This window comes from Ovis aries, chromosome 5 (assembly GCF_016772045.2).
Source record: "Ovis aries strain OAR_USU_Benz2616 breed Rambouillet chromosome 5, ARS-UI_Ramb_v3.0, whole genome shotgun sequence".
Classification (NCBI taxonomy): Eukaryota; Metazoa; Chordata; class Mammalia; order Artiodactyla; family Bovidae; genus Ovis; species Ovis aries.
Genome location: NC_056058.1, coordinates 15,311,894 through 15,327,787, shown reverse-complemented (window position 1 = coordinate 15,327,787; position 15,894 = coordinate 15,311,894). Strand labels below are relative to the sequence as shown.

The window sequence follows — 15,894 nt, the reverse complement described above, 5'->3', positions numbered from 1 at the left end:
AACCCCACATCTTAAAGAGTAGAGTGACAAGGTCTCATTGTGTAGCACGAACCTCATCCCAAGGTGTGGACACAGGGAGGAGTAAACGATGATGGCCATTTCTGCAATCAATGATCATTATGGCTGGAAACTATTTGCCACCGTGTTGTGTGTGCATAGAGTTGGCCAGAATTTATTCTCACGTCATGCCTCACTGCAAGGGAAGTTTTGGAGAAGGGGAAAGTCTAGGTTTGGGAACATCAGGTGGCAAACAGGTGGAGTGAATCTGCTGTTTGTAGTCCCCTGTCCTTGCTTCTTCCTCTGCCTTGATCTGGGTTTTCATTTCTACTCACCAGATGTGGACGAATGTGCCAATCCCAGAAGTTGCCCAGAGCATTCGACTTGCCACAACAGTCTTGGAAACTACTCTTGTGTCTGCAACCCAGGATATATATCCAGAAGTGGAAAGAAGAGTTTCCAGGGACCAGGGGAGATATGTCAAGGTAGGTGCATGGGTCCTCTGGAGAATCAAGTCCAATCTGTTTGGAAAGACAGCAGTGCTGGACAAAGAGTTTGAAGTTGAGGTAGGTCTCAGCTGAGTTCCAAGTCTTGTTTGCAGAGCTGAAGCCAATTCATCCATTCGTGCATTCATTCAGCAAACAGTTCTTGAGCACCTGCTATATAGAAAAGAACTATTGAGAATTTCACCTTTTTCTCAAGTGCTCACGGAACCTTCTCCAGGATAGATCACATCCTGGGCCATAAATCTAACCTTGATAAATTTTAAAAAACCGAAATCATTGCAGGCATCTTTTCTGACCATAATGCATTAAGATTAGATCTCAATTACAGGAGAAAAACTATTAAAAATTCCAACATATGGAGGCTAAACAACACACATCTGAATAACCAACAAATCACAGAAGAAATCAAAATATGCATAGAAACTAATGAAAATGAAAACACAGCAACCCAAAACCTATGGGACACTATAAAAGCAGTGCTAAGAGGAAAGTTCATAGCAATACAGGCATACCTCAAGAAACAAGAAAAAAAGTCAAATAAATCACCTAACTCTACACCGAAAACAACTAGAAAAGAAAGAAATGGAGAACCCCAAAGAAGGAAAGAAATCTTAAAAATTAGGGCAGAAATAAATGCAAAAGAAACAACAGAGACCATAACAAAAATCAACAAAGCCAAAAGCTGGTTCTTTGAAAGGATAAATAAAATTGACAGACCATTAGCCAGACTCATTAAGAAACAAAGGGAGAAAAATCAAATCAATAAAATTAGAAATGAAAATGAAGATATCACAACAGACAACACAGAAATACAAAGGATCATAAGAGACTACTATCAGCAATTATATGCCAATAAAATGGACAACGTGGAAGAAATGGACAAATTCTTAGAAAAGTACAACTTTCCAAAACTGAACCAGGAAGAAATAGAAAATCTTAACAGACCCATCACAAGCATGGAAATTGAAACTGTAATCAGAAATCTTCCAGCAAACAAAAGCCCAGGTCCAGACGGCTTCACAGCTGAATTCTACCAAAAATGTAGAGAAAAGCTAACACCTATCCTACTCAAACTCTTCCAGAAAATTGCAGAGGAAGGGAAACTTCCAAACTCATTCTATGAGGCCACCATCACCCTAATACCAAAACCTGACAAAGATACTGCAAAATAAGAAAACTGCAGGCCAATATCACTGATGAACATAGATGCAAAAATCCTCAACAAAATTCTAGCAATCAGAATCCAACAGCACATTAAAAAGCTCATACACCATGACCAAGTGGGCTTTATCCCAGGGATGCAAGGATTCTTCAATATCCGCAAATCAATCAACGTAATTCACCACATTAACAAATTGAAAAATAAAAGCCGTATGATTATCTCAATAGATGCAGAGAAGGCCTTTGACAAAATTCAACATCCATTTATGATAAAAAAAACTCTCCAGAAAGCAGGAATAGAAGGAACATACCTCAACAAATAAAAGCTATATATGACAAACCCACAGCAAACATTATCCTCAATGGTGAAAAATTGAAAGCATTTCCCCTAAAGTCAGGAACAAGACAAGGGTGCCCCCTTTCATCACTACTATTCAACATAATTCTCTAAGTTTTGGCCACAGCAATCAGAGCAGAAAAAGGAATAAACGGCATCGAAATTGGAAAAGAAGAAGTAAAACTCTCACTGTTTGCAGATGACAAGATCCTCTACATAGAAAACCCTAAAGACTCCACCAGAAAATTACTAGAGCTCATCAATGAATATAGTAAAGTTGCAGGATATAAAAATCAACACACAGAAATCCCTTGCATTCCTATACACGAATAATGAGAAAGTAGAAAAAAAAATTAAGAAAACAATTCCACTCATCATTGCAATGAAAAGAATAAAATACTTAGGAATATATCTACCTAAAGAAACTAAAGACCTATATATCGAAAACTATAAAACACTGCTGAAAGAAATCAAAGAGGACACTAATAGATGGAGAAATATACCGTGTTCATGGATCAGAAGAATCAATATAGTGAACATGAGTATACTACATAAAGCAATCTACAGATTCAATGCAATCCCTATCAAGCTACCTGCAGTATTTTTCACAGAGCTAGAACAAATAATTTCACAATTTCTATGGAAATACAAAAAACTTTGAATAGTCAAAGCAATCTTGAGAAAGAAGAATGGAACTGGAGGAATCAACTTGCCTGACTTCAGCCTCTACTGCAAAGCCACAGTCATCAAAATAGTATGGTACTGGCACAAAGACAGAAATATAGATGAATGGAACAAAATAGAAAGCCCAGAGACACCTATGGACACCTTATCTTTGACAAAGGAGGCAAGAATATACAATGGAGTAAAGACAATCTCTTTAACAAGTGGTGCTGGGAAAACTGGTCAACCACTTGTAAAAGAATGAAACTAGATCGCTTTCTAACACCATACACAAAAATAAACTCAAAATGGATTAAAGATCTAAACAGAAGACCAGAAACTATTAAACTCCTAGAGGAGAACATAGGCAAAACACTCTCTGACATAAATCACAGCAGGATCCTCTATGATCCACCCCCCAGAATTCTGGAGATAAAAGCAAAAATAAACAAATGGGATCTAATTAAAATTAAAATCTTCTGCACAACAAAGGAAAATATAAGCAAGGTGAAAAGACAGCCTTCTGAATGGGAGAAAATAATAGCAAATGAAGCAACTGACAAACAACTAATCTCAAAAATATACAAGCAACATATGCAGCTCAATTCCAGAAAAATAAATGACCCAATCAAAAAATGGGCCAAAGAACTAAATAGACATTTCTCCAAAGAAGACATACGGATGGCTAACAAACACATGAAAAGATGCTCAACATCACTCATTATTAGAGAAATGCAAATCAAAACCACAATGACGTACCACTTCACACCAGTCAGAATGTCTGCGATCCAAAAGTCTGCAAGCAATAAATGCTGGAGAGGGTGTGGAGAAAAGGGAACCCTCCTACACTGTTGGTGGGAATGCAAACTAGTACAGCCACTATGGAGAACAGTGTGGAGATTCCTTAAAAATTGCAAATAGAACTGCCTTATGACCCAGCAATCCCACTGCTGGGCGTACACATGAGAAACCCAGAAATGAAAGAGACACATGTACCCCAATGTTCATCGCAGCACTGTTTATAATAGCCAGGACATGGAAACAACCTAGATGTCCATCAGCAGATGAATGGATAAGAAAGCTGTGGTATATATACACAATGGAGTATTACTCAGCCATTAAAAAGAATACATTTGAATCAGTTCTAATGAGATGAATGAAACTGGAGCCGAAAATACAGAGTGAAGTAAGCCAGAAAGAAAAACACCAATACAGTATACTAACACATATATATGGAATTTGGAAAGATGGCAATGATGACCCTGTATGCAAGACTGCAAAAGAGACACAGAGGTGTAGAGCAGACTTTTGGACTCAGAGGGATAGGGAGAGGGTGAGATGATTTGGGAGAATGGCATTTAAACATGTATACTATCATGTAAGAAACGAATCGCCAGTCTATGTCCGATGCAGGATACAGCATGCTTGGGGCTGGTGCACTGAGATGACCCAGAGAGATGTTATGGGGAGGGAGGTGGGAGGGGGGTTCATGTTGGGGAACGCATATACACCCGTGGTGGATTCATGTCAATGTATGGCAAAACGAATACAGTATTTTAAAGTAAAATAAAGTTTAAAAAAAATGAGACCCTAAAAAAAAAAAGAAAGAAAGAAAAGAACTATTGGAGGGATGGAGGATACTGCAGTGAGTAACATAGGCAAAAATATTTGTTCCCCTGAAACTCCTTGTTGAGGGTGGGAGAAACATGATAAGCAACATACGTGCATGCATCTGCTATTTGGGCTGACTTTGGTGAGGGTGACTTGACTTTGTTCCACAAAGTGTCAGTTGAGCTGGTTCAGCTGGGGGCTAGAAGATCCACTTTAAAGGGGGCTCACTCACAAGGTGAAGCTGGTGCTGAATGAAGCTGGTGGCTGGAGGTCTTAGTTCTTCTCCACATGAGCTGTTTTATCATGGCTCTTTGAGCTTCCTCACAGTACGGTGGCTGAGTCAAACATGAGCATTCCAAAAGAACAGGTGAAGGTGTGTGATAGTTTTATGACTTAGCACAATACTTTCATGAGCTAGTGTCACCACTGCATAGTCACAGAGATGCTCAGATTGAAGAGGAGGAGATATAGAGCCTGCTCAATGGAAGACGTACCCAAGAAGAGACACTGAATGAAGGGCATATGGAAGAGAAGACATTGTTTCAACCATCTTTGGAAGATCCTAGTTGTATTTGAAGAAACTGTGTAACTTTGACTCTTTCTCTCCAGATATAAATGAATGTTCTCAAAGGCCCCCACTTTGTGGTCCTAACTCAATCTGCAGAAACCTTCTAGGAAGGTATGAGTGCAGCTGTTTGACTGGTTTCTCTTCTCCCACTGGAAATAACTGGACCTCTGGAAAGCCAGGTCATTTCGCCTGTACAGGTAATGAGCTCAGATTCTCAGGCTTGGGTCTTCTGTAGACTCTCCTATTGAGTTGAGTACATAGTGTGCTAAACTTGGACACCTAATCTTTGGTCTGCTCACTCTCCTCCACTACTCCTCAGACATTAATGAATGCCTCTCCCATGGGGTCTGCCCAGAGCATTCTGAGTGCACCAACTCTTTGGGAAGCTACCGTTGCAGCTGCAAAGTTAGATTCAGATCTGGAAACTACACCTGTGAATGTACAGAGAACCTGATTTCTTTTAGCTACTCCCTTAATTAAGCACTTTAGCTGATGATCCTATGAGCTAGAGGTTTTGATCTCCATTTTAGGAATGATCCAAATAAGGCCCAGAATGATAAAGTGACTAGCTCAAGGATACACAGCTAGTAAGTCGAAAAACACGGGTTTGAACTCTTGTTGAGGGTGTCCTATGAGTAGAGCAGTGGGTCAAGCAGTATTTGAGAGTACTGGAGGACTCAGTCACTAGCCTGATTTATGCCCTGCTGGGGGCAAGGGTGGTACTGACAATGTCTGGGGACACTTTTGTCCAAAGAGGTGGTGGTGCTGTGTTGGATATGTAACTGTCAACTGGTGGGTAGAGACAGAGATCCTGCTAAACCTCCTCCAATGCACAGAATAACCTTCCCGCAAGCAAGAATGCTTGATCCCAAATGTAAATAGTACTGAGATAGAGACACTCCTTCCCAGGGAGATCTCAGACCCAAATGTTAGAACTTTTCCCTGAAAGGCATTTGCATGAAGTCCTGAGGTTATTCCTGATCCTTGCCCCCATTGCATATTTATTGACTCATCAGGTCATTGGGAAATCTACCTGCTAAATGTGTCTCGAATCTCTCCAGTCTTTTCCATCCTTGGTTTAAGTTCCAACATTATTGCAGCAGTCTTCTCACTGTTTCTAATGGTGCTCCCTCAAATCTATCATTTACACTGCAGCCAGTATGTAACACTCTCACCAGGAGTTAAGGCCTCCAGTTTCCTGAGTCTAAACAACACTATTATTTATTTATAGTGAGGATGGATCTTGGGTACCTCATCTTGAAGTTAGAGATATTTGAAGTCATCTCTGACATTTCTGATCTATTTGAAGCAGTTAGCTATCGCTGAGTAACAAATCACCCCAAAAGTTACTGGCTGAAACAACCGCAATTTTTAATCTCTTGATTCCATGTGTTGGCACCTTAGGTTAGGCTCTGCTGCTCAGTTCTGGTCTCCCCTGGGCTTTCCATGTGTTTGTAGTCAGCTGTGTGTCAGCTTTGGCAATCATGGCTGGGCCGTCTCACATATCTGGGACTCATCTGGGATGATTCATCTCTCTTTCCCTTTGTCTTTTTCTTATTAGCCTGAGGTTTGTTCCAATGGCAGAGGCAAGGGGCCCAATGTATGAGCAGAAGCAAATAGGTTTCTTGAGGTCTAAGTCTGGAAGTGGCACCGCATTGCTTCTGCCATTTCAATTGGACAGCGCAAGTTGTAGAGCCAGCTAGAGTCAAGGACTGGTCAACCAAACTGCACGTCTTAAAGAGAGGAGAGACAAGGTCACACTGTGTAGCGCAGACTTCATCCCAAAGTGCGGACACAGGGAGGAGTAAAAGATGACACCCATTTCTGCAATCTATAATCATTACGGTTTGAAACAAATGCCAGCCTTTTGCTTGCATACAATTGGCCAGAATTTATTCTCATGTCATGCCTAAGGGCAAGGGAACTTAGAAAGATTGAGAAACTCTGGATATTGGTGGGGGGAACATCTGGTGGAGAACAGGTGGGATGAATCTCCTGTTTGCAGTGTTCTGTTCTCACTGCTTCTTCTACCTTGACCCGGGCTTTCATTTCTACTCACCAGATGTGGATGAATGTGCCAATCCCAGAAGTTGCCCAGAGCATTCGACTTGCCACAATAGTCTTGGAAGCTACTCTTGCGTCTGCAACCCGGGTTTTCAATCCAAAAGTGGAAAGAAAAGTTTCCAGGGGCGAGGAGAGATGTGTGAAGGTATTTGCAGGGGTCTTCTTGGCAATCCAGTCCAATGTGTTTGCAAAGACAGAAATGGTGAGAAGTTGAGGTGGGTCTTAGGTGAGTTCAAAGCCCTCATATGCAAAGCTGAAGCCAATAGCAATTGATTCAACAAACACTTCTTGAGCACCTACTATATGCCAAGCATTATTCTAGGGATGGAGGATACTGTGATAACACAGAAAAAAACATTTATCCTACTGGAACTTCTTATCATGGTGAGAGAATCAGACAACAAACAAAATAGTCATGTATTTGGGCTGTGTGCTGCTGATGGCTTGACATTCTTCCATGCAGTGACAGTTGTGTTGGCTCAACTGAGGGCTAGAGGATCTACGTTGAAAGGGGCTCACTCACAAGTTGAAGGAGGTGCTGGCTGTTGGCTGGGAGCTCTGCCAGAGTTGGAAGCTGGAGGTCTAAGTTCTTCTCCGTGCTGCTAAGTCACTTCAGTGATGTCCGACTCTGTGTGACGCCATGGACTGCCCCACCCAGGTTCCTCTGTCCTTGGCATTTTCCAAGCAAGAGCACTAGAGTGGGTTTCCATTGCCTTCTCAATGAGAGCTGTTTATTTTCATGGCTAGTTGAGCTTCCAAACACTTATTGGTTCAAAGCAAGTCACAGAATCAGAGAGAGTGAAGAGGTGGTGAACCAAACCCCACATCTTAAAGAGAAGAGTGACAAGGTCGCATTGTGTAGCACGAACCTCATCCCAAGGTGTGGACACAGGGAGGAGAAAATGATGACAGCCATTTCTGCAATCAATGATCATTATGTCTTGAAAGTATTTGCCACCGTTTTGTGTGTGCATAGAGTTGGCCAGAATTTACTCTCACGTCATGCCTCACTGCAAGGGAAGTTTTGAAGAAGGGGAAAGTCTGGGTATTTGGGAGCATCAGGTGACACACAGGTGGAGTGAATCTCCTGTTTGCAGTCCCCTGTCCTTGCTTCTTCCTCCGCCTTGATCTGGGTTTTCATATCTACTCACCAGATGTGGACGAATGTGCCAATCCCAGAAGTTGCCCAGAGCATTCGACTTGCCACAACAGTCTTGGAAACTACTCTTGTGTCTGCAACTCAGGATATATATCCAGAAGTGGAAAGAAGAGTTTCCAGGGAGCAGGGGAGACATGTCAAGGTAAGTGCAGGGGTTTCTGGGGAATCAAATCCAATTTGTTTGGAAAGACAGCAGTGTTGGATGAAGAGTTAAAAGTTGAGGTAGCTCAGCTGAGTTCACAGTCTTGTCTGCAGAACTGAAGCCAATTCATCCATTCATGCATTCATTCAACAAACACTTGTTGAGAACCTACTGTATGCCAAGCATTATTCTAGGGATGGAGGAAACTGTGACAATACAGAAAAAACACTTATTCTACTGAAACTTCTTATTATGGTGAGAGAATCAGACAAGAAACAAAATACAATCATGTATTTGGGCTGAGTTTGCTGCTGATGGCTTGACATTCCTCCATGCAGTGACAGTTGTGTTGGCCCAACTGAGAGCTAGAGGATCCACGTTGAAAGGGGCTCATTCACAAGGTGAAGGTGGTGCTGGCTGTTGGCTGGCAGCTCTGCCAGAGTTGTAAGCTGGAGGTCTAAGTTCTTCTCCATGAGCGCGTGGCTAGTTGAGCTTCCTCACAGTATGGCAGCTGAGTGAGCATGGGAATCTCAAGAGAACCAGGTGGAAGTGTGTGATATTGTGATGACTTGGCATGGTATTTTTATGACCTAGTGTCACCATCACCACAGTCACACACATGCCCAGATTCCAGGGGAAGAAATATAAGTCTCATTGGTTGATGGAAGGAGTATCAAAGAAAGGACATTGAATTAATGGCATTAGGAATGAAAGATATTGGTTCAACTATCTTTGGAAAATACAAACTATTTCCCAAGATGAAGAAAATTTGTAACTCTGTCTCTCTTTCTTTCCAGATATAGACGAATGTTCTGAAAGGGCCCCAACTTGTGGTCCTAACTCAATCTGTAGAAACCTGCCAGGAAGGTATGAGTGCAGCTGTTTGACTGGTTTCTCTTCTCCCACTGGAAATAATTGGATCCCTGGAAAGTCAGGTCATTTTACCTGCACAGGTAATGCGCTCAGACTCAGGCTTGGATCTTTGGTAGACAACTCCTATTTAGTTGAGTACGTGGTGTCTAAACTTAGACACCTAATCTTTGGTCTGCTCACTCTCCTCCACTGTTTCTCAGACATTAATGAATGCCTCTCCCATCGGGTCTGCCCAGAGCATTCTGAGTGCACTAACTCTTTGGGAAGCTACCGCTACAGCTGTCATGTTGGATTCACCTCTAAAAACCCCATCTGTGAAAGTATAGAGAACTTGATCTTCTTTTTTAGCTACTCAGTTAATTAAGAATTTTATTTGATGTTCCTATGAGGTAAAGATTATGTTCCTAATGATCCACTTGAGGCTCAGAGAGGTAAAGTCATTTACCCAAGGATACACAGCTATGAAGTGGAAGAAGCTGAATTTGAACTCCTGTTGAGTGTCATCTATGAGTTAAGCTGTGGCTCAGGCAATACTTGAGAATACTTCATGGCTCAAGCTCTAGCCTGATTTACACTTAACTGGTGGGAGATATGACAGTATCTGGAGACAGTTTTGGTTTTCCGTTCTGATGATGTTGGTGGGTAGTTTGTGTTAATCAACTGGTCAGTCTCTGGGTAGAGATCAGAGATCCTGTTAAGCATCCTCCAATGCACATCTAAGCCTCTCCACAACCAAGAATAATCTGGTCCCATGTGTCATTAGCACTGAGATAAATTCTGTCCTGGGGAAAGCTCAGATCCAAAATTCAGAATTTTTTCTTGAAAGGTATTTGAATGAAGATCTGAGAGTTATTCTTGATATTCCTTTCCCTTCCATATTAAATCGGTCATTGTGTTTTGGGCAATCTACCTGCTAAATATGTCTTGAATCTCTCCACTCTTTTCCATCCTTGGTTTAAGTTCCATCATTATTACAGTGGCCTCCTCACTAGTCTCTCATTTTTCTAGTGTTGCTTTCTCAAATCTATTCTGCACACTGCAACCAGAATACTGTCACCAAGAGATATGGGCTTCAATTCCTGAGTCTGCTTGCTGCAGCATTACTAATTATCTGAAGGGAGGGTGATTCCATAAGCAAGGCATAGAACGATCAAGCCCTCAACATATTCCCTTGGCTTGGAGTTAGAGATATTTTGAAATCATCTCTGACACTTCTGATCTATTTGTAGCAGTTAGCTATTGCTGAGTAACAAATGACCCCAGAAGTTAGTGGCTAAAACTACCACCATTTGTTTATTTCTTAACTCCACATGTTGGAAGTTTAGGTTGGGCTCTGCTCTGGTCAGTTCTTTAGGTCTCCACAGGGCTAGTTCATGTGTTTGTGGTCAGCTGTGTGTCAGCTTTGATGATCTTGGCTGGGCTGCCTCATATATCTGCAGCTCATCTAGGATGATCTGTGTCTCTTTCACTTTGTCTTTTTCTTACTATCCTGGAGTTTGTTCATGTGACAAAGGCAAGGGACCCAAAGAATGAGCAGAAATAGGTTTCTTGAGGTCTGTTTGGAAGTGCCACCATGTTGCTTCTGCTGTATCTATTGGCTAGTGCAAGTCATAGAGCCAGGTAGAGTGAAGGGCTGCAGAATCAAACTCCACACGTTAGAGAGATGAGTGGCAATGTCACATTGTATGGCACAAGCCTCATGCCAAGGTTGGACATAGGGAGGAGTAGAACATGACAGCCATTTCTACAATCTATGATCATTATGGTTTGAAACTATTTGTTACCTTTTGTGTGCATACAATTGGCCAGAATGTATTCTCATGGCCGTGCCTAACTTAAAGTGAGGTTAGGGAGAAGGGGAAAGTCTGGATATTGGGGAGGGTCAAGTGGAGATAATCTCCTGTTTGTAGTGTCCCATCTTTACCATTTCTTCTTCTTTGACATGGCTTTTGATTTCTACTCACCAGATGTGGATGAATGTGCCAATCCCAGAAGCTGCCCAGAGCATTCGACTTGCCACAACAGTCTTGGAAGCTACTCTTGTGTCTGCAACACAGGATATGAATCCAGAAGTGGAAAGAAGAATTTCCAGGGACCAAGAGAGACATGTGAAGGTAAGTGAAGAATCAAGTCCAATCTGTTTGCAAAGACAGCAGTGGTGGGGAAGAAGTTGAAGTGGGTCTCAGCTGAGTCCAAAGCCCTTGTCTGTAGAGCTGAAGCCAATAGTCAATCATTCATTCATGCATTCATTCTACAAATACTTCTTGAGCACCTAGTATATGCCAAGCATTATTCTAGCGATGAAGGATACAGCAGTGAGTAACACAGGTAAAAATTACTTGTTCTCCTGGAACTTATCTTAAAATGTGGGGAGAGGAAGGTAACAACAAAATGCATGCAGGAAAATCTTGTGTGTCAGGAATAGTTCAAGGAAAGGTGAATAGGGAATACATGAGGGTGATGCTGTAGTTTTAATAGAGTGGTAGGGAGAGGTCATGCTGAGAAGCTGATTTTTGATATAAGACCCGAGGGAGTGAGATACTGGGTGTCTGGGGAAGGGTGTTCTAGGAAGAGGAAACAGTAGGTGCAGTGGTCTGGAGGCAGGATCCCAGCCAAGACACTAAGCTCTTCCAAACATGTGTTCATTCAGTCCTCCCAACAAACTGATGGTACAATGGTATTTTATACCCATCTTACAGGTGAGGAACAGCCTCCATTGTGATGGAATCACCAAAGTCAAATAGAAAGGAAATAAGAGAGTTAAGATTCAGCTCTTCCCAGCGTGACTTCATACCCCAACCACCATGCCCTTTTGCCTCTGAATCAGGTTGCAAACACTAGCATCTCAGGGTGGGCTTGTGCAGGACAGATATCAACTTAATCTTCAAATTCCCAGTCTCTGAGACTCAAGACAGCTTGGAAAGCTGTCATGTAAAAACACCAGAGCCAGACAGAACGTGGATTTAAATCGCAGTTGTGCTTTTCACAAGATATGTGATTTTTCACAGTTTTGAAGCCTCGGTTTTCTCCTCTGAAAAATGCAAATATTAGTTTGCAATTCATAGGGCTGCTGTGAGCTTTCATGAAGTGGATGACTATAAAGATTTTCCTCATTGCCTGCCATAAAGAAAGAGCAACACGTTTGCAGTGCATTTTTTATGTTAGCTAGTGAATACGTCTATAATATTTGCTCTGTCCCAGATTCCATTCTGAGTATTTAAAGATACTTATTGTTGTTCAGTCACTAAGTCATGTCTGTCTCTTCGAGGACTGCAGCATGCCAGACTTCCCTGTTTTTCACTATGTCCCATAGTTTGCTCAAACTCATGTCCATTGAGTCGGTGATGCCATCCAACCATCTCGTCCTCTATTGTCCCCTTCTTCTGCCCTCAATCTTTCCCAGCATCAGGATCTTTTCTGATTAGGTGGCCCTTCACATCAGGTGGCCAAAGTGTTGGAGCTTCAGTTTCAGCATCAGTCCTTCCAATGAATATTGAGGGTTGATTTCCTTTAAGATTGACTGGTTTGATCTCATCATCTTATTTCCTCTGAACTCAATTGGGTGGGTTCTATTATTGCTTTCATTTCAAAGATGAAGAAACATTATGGGGAGGGAGGTGGGAGGGCGGTTCATGCTACAACAAAGATACATTGTACAGCATAAGGAAAAATAGCCATTATTTTGTAATAACTTTAATTGGCATATAATCTATAAAAATATTGAGTCATTATGTTGTACACCTGCAACTAATATTGTAAATCAACTATACTTTAATAAAAAAAAAGAAAAAAGAATGGACAGTCTGAGAAAACTTTAATAAAATAAATAAACTTTCATAACTATTAAAAAAAAAAACCAAACAAAGATGAGGAAACAGAGACACAGAGAGATGAACTTTCTTATCCAGTGTGTTAGCTCAGACTGCCATAACAAGGTACCATATATCGAGGGTGGGGGCTTCACCAACAGAGATTTATTATCTCATAGTTTTGGATGCTGGAGGTCCAAGATTAAATATCAACATGGTAGGGTTCTGGAGAGAGCTCTCTTCCTGTCTTGTACACAGCTGCATTCTTTCTGTGTCCCCACACAGCAGAGAGAGAGAAAGAGCTCTTGTGTTTTACCCCTTTTTTTCAAAAGTATAACATGTATTTCTTTTTTACACATGGTTGCATTGTATTTATTTGGCTGTGTTGTGTCTTAGTTGTGGCACTCATAGTCTTCCTTGTGGTGCCTGGAGTCATTAGTTGTGGTACACATGCTCAGTAGTTGTGGTGTGAGGGCTTAGTTGCTCCATGGCACGTTGGATATTAACTCCCTGACCAGGCATTGAACCTCCATCCCCTGCATTGCAGGACAGATTCTTAACCACTGGACCATCAGGAAAGTCCCTCTTCCTCTTCTTTTTAGGGCATTAATCCCATCACGAGAGCTCCACACTCAAGATCTTATCTAAACCTAATTGTTTTCCACATCCAAATGCCATCCCACTGGGGGAGAGGAGGGCTTCAACTTGTGAATTTTGGAGAGACATAATTCACTCCATAATATCCAATAACACACAGATTATAAGGATCAGAGCCAGGCTTTGAACTCATGACATCCATGCTCTCTACCCCTCCACTTGGATATAGTGATTCCTTGGAAAGGAATTGAAATTCATTAACAAAAGAGGGGAATGATAAATTTGAGGCTGAGGGAACACAGGTGAGAGAGAATGAGCCTCATGAACCGACAGGTAATCGATGAATTTGAATCATGAATTATGAAGGCATTAGAAGCAAAATATGAGAGACTTCCCTGGCAGTCCAGTGGCTAAGACTTCACCTTCCAATGCAGTGAGAAAAGGTTTGGCCCCTGGCTGGGGAGTTAAGATCCCACTTGCCTCACAGCCAAAATCCCAAAACATAAAACAGAAGCGAAATTGTAACAAATTCAGTAAAAACTTTAAAATAATGTTTGGTCGCTAAGTCATGTCTGATTCTTTTGAGACCCCATGGACTGTAGACTTCCCTGTCCATGGGATTATGCAGGCAAGAATACAGGACTGTGGTTGCCATTTCCTTCTCCAAGGAATCTTCTGGATCGAAGGATTGAATTCATGTGTCCTGCTCTGGCAGGCAGATTCTTTACCACTGACTCACTAGGGAAGCCTTGGTCCACATAAAAAAAAAAAAAAAAAAAAAAAAAACTTAGAAAAAAAAAGAAAGGAAAAGATGAGCTCAGCTGAGAACAGACTCTCAGGGTCTTACATGTTCTAATGAGGAGTGTGGATTTTGTCCTGAGCTGTGGGGGATCCTTATCAGAAGATTTGCATGGGTCACACACACGTCTCTAAATGCTTTATTTTTGTAGTGACAAAAATGAGTTTAAGAAGGTGAGCCTGAAGGAGTCAGGGAAACCCATTGGCTTTAGCCAGTGATGGGGCTGTGAACTGCTACTGTACTCTCATCATTCTTCTGCATTTTGATTTTCCACTTAGATGTGGACGAATGTTCCAGGAACTCAACTCTTTGTGGTCCCAATTCTGTCTGCACCAACATCCCAGGAAAATACAGTTGCTCCTGCTTGCCAGGGTTCTTTTCACCTGGAGTGTGGAGCCCTGAAAAGCCTGAGGCTTTCAAGTGTGCAGGTAACTCTTCCAGCCATTTTGGGGACTTCTCAGTGGGTGTCAAACTACCCTGAAACATGGTGACTTATCAAAACAGTCATTTGTTCTTTTTAAAAAAGTGTTTATTTATTTGGGCACTTTGGGTCTTGTCATGGTACATGGGATCTTTCGTTGGGGCTTGCAGGCTTAGTTGCTCCATGGCATTTGAAAACTTAGTTCCCCAACCAAGGATTTAACCCATGTCCCCTGTTTTGGAAGATAGATCCTTAACTACTGGACCACTAGGGAAGTCCCCAGTCACTTGTCTTTGCCCATGATTCTGTGGGTTGACCATATGGTTTTTGGGGGGCCCTACCATGGTTGGCAGGTCCAAAATAACCTTGCTTACATGGCTGGTAGTTGGCAATGGCCTCTGGCTGGGAGTTCAGCTGGCCCTTCAGTTTTCCTTATGGACTTTTCCTCAGGCTGCTTGGGCTTCCTCAGAGCACTGCAGCTGGCTCAGAAACTCTCAGAGGGACGTTGGTTATATGGCCAGGGTTCCTCAACTTTGGTACTATTGACTTTAGGAGCTGGATAGCTCTTTGTTGTGTGTCGGGGCTGCTAACCTGTGCATTATAGGATATTTGGCAGGGTCTTTGGTCTCTACCCATTGGATCCAAGTGACCACTAAAAATTTCTCCAGACATTGCCCAAGGTCCCTCAGTTGAGAACCACTAGATCAACAAAATAGAGATTTCTTACTCTCACACCAATCCAATACAGATATACTTGGCTGAGGGGCAACTTTCCTCCGTGGAGTGATATAGGGAACCAGTCCCTTTGTATCTCTTGGTTCTTCTATCCCTTAAGACATTAGAATTCCTGGTTCCAGGAACTTCACTGGTGGCCCAGCGGTTAAGACTCCGTGCTCTCAATGTAAGGGGTGCAAGTTCCATCCTTGGTCAGGGGACTAAGGTACCACTTAAGCCATGTGGGCATGGCCAGAAGATTTTAAAAAGAAATTTCTGGTTACAGTCAGTAGTGGGGAAAAAGAGAAAAGGTACAGCAACTTCTTAACCCCTTGGCTCAGAAGTTACACATCATACTCCTTCACATTCTATAAGTGAAAGCTAGTCACTTGATCCCATCTAGCTGCAGAGGATTCTGGGAAATGTAGTCCCTGGTTGGGCTGTTATGTTTTAGCAAGAACTCTTTGCTTTGA

The 15,894-nt window shown here is 42.0% G+C and overlaps 1 protein-coding gene across 14 annotated transcripts in view; it reads left to right on the top strand.

Annotated features, from left to right (window-relative positions):
* The window catches only part of ADGRE1 (adhesion G protein-coupled receptor E1), a 100,875-nt gene that overhangs the window by 46,216 nt on the left and 38,765 nt on the right, over positions 1-15,894 (top strand). For 10 of the 14 annotated variants that reach the window (XM_060416297.1, XM_042250059.1, XM_042250056.1 and 7 more), the window contains 7 exons: positions 336-482; positions 4,885-5,040; positions 6,906-7,052; positions 8,062-8,208; positions 9,006-9,161; positions 11,049-11,195; positions 14,565-14,714. In XM_060416297.1, the coding sequence (XP_060272280.1) occupies positions 336-482; positions 4,885-5,040; positions 6,906-7,052; positions 8,062-8,208; positions 9,006-9,161; positions 11,049-11,195; positions 14,565-14,714 (1,050 nt within the window). The remainder of the gene's footprint in view (positions 1-335; positions 483-4,884; positions 5,041-6,905; positions 7,053-8,061; positions 8,209-9,005; positions 9,162-11,048; positions 11,196-14,564; positions 14,715-15,894) is intronic. The other 4 variants (XM_060416300.1, XM_027969779.2, XM_060416298.1 and 1 more) reach the window with 3 other exon arrangements.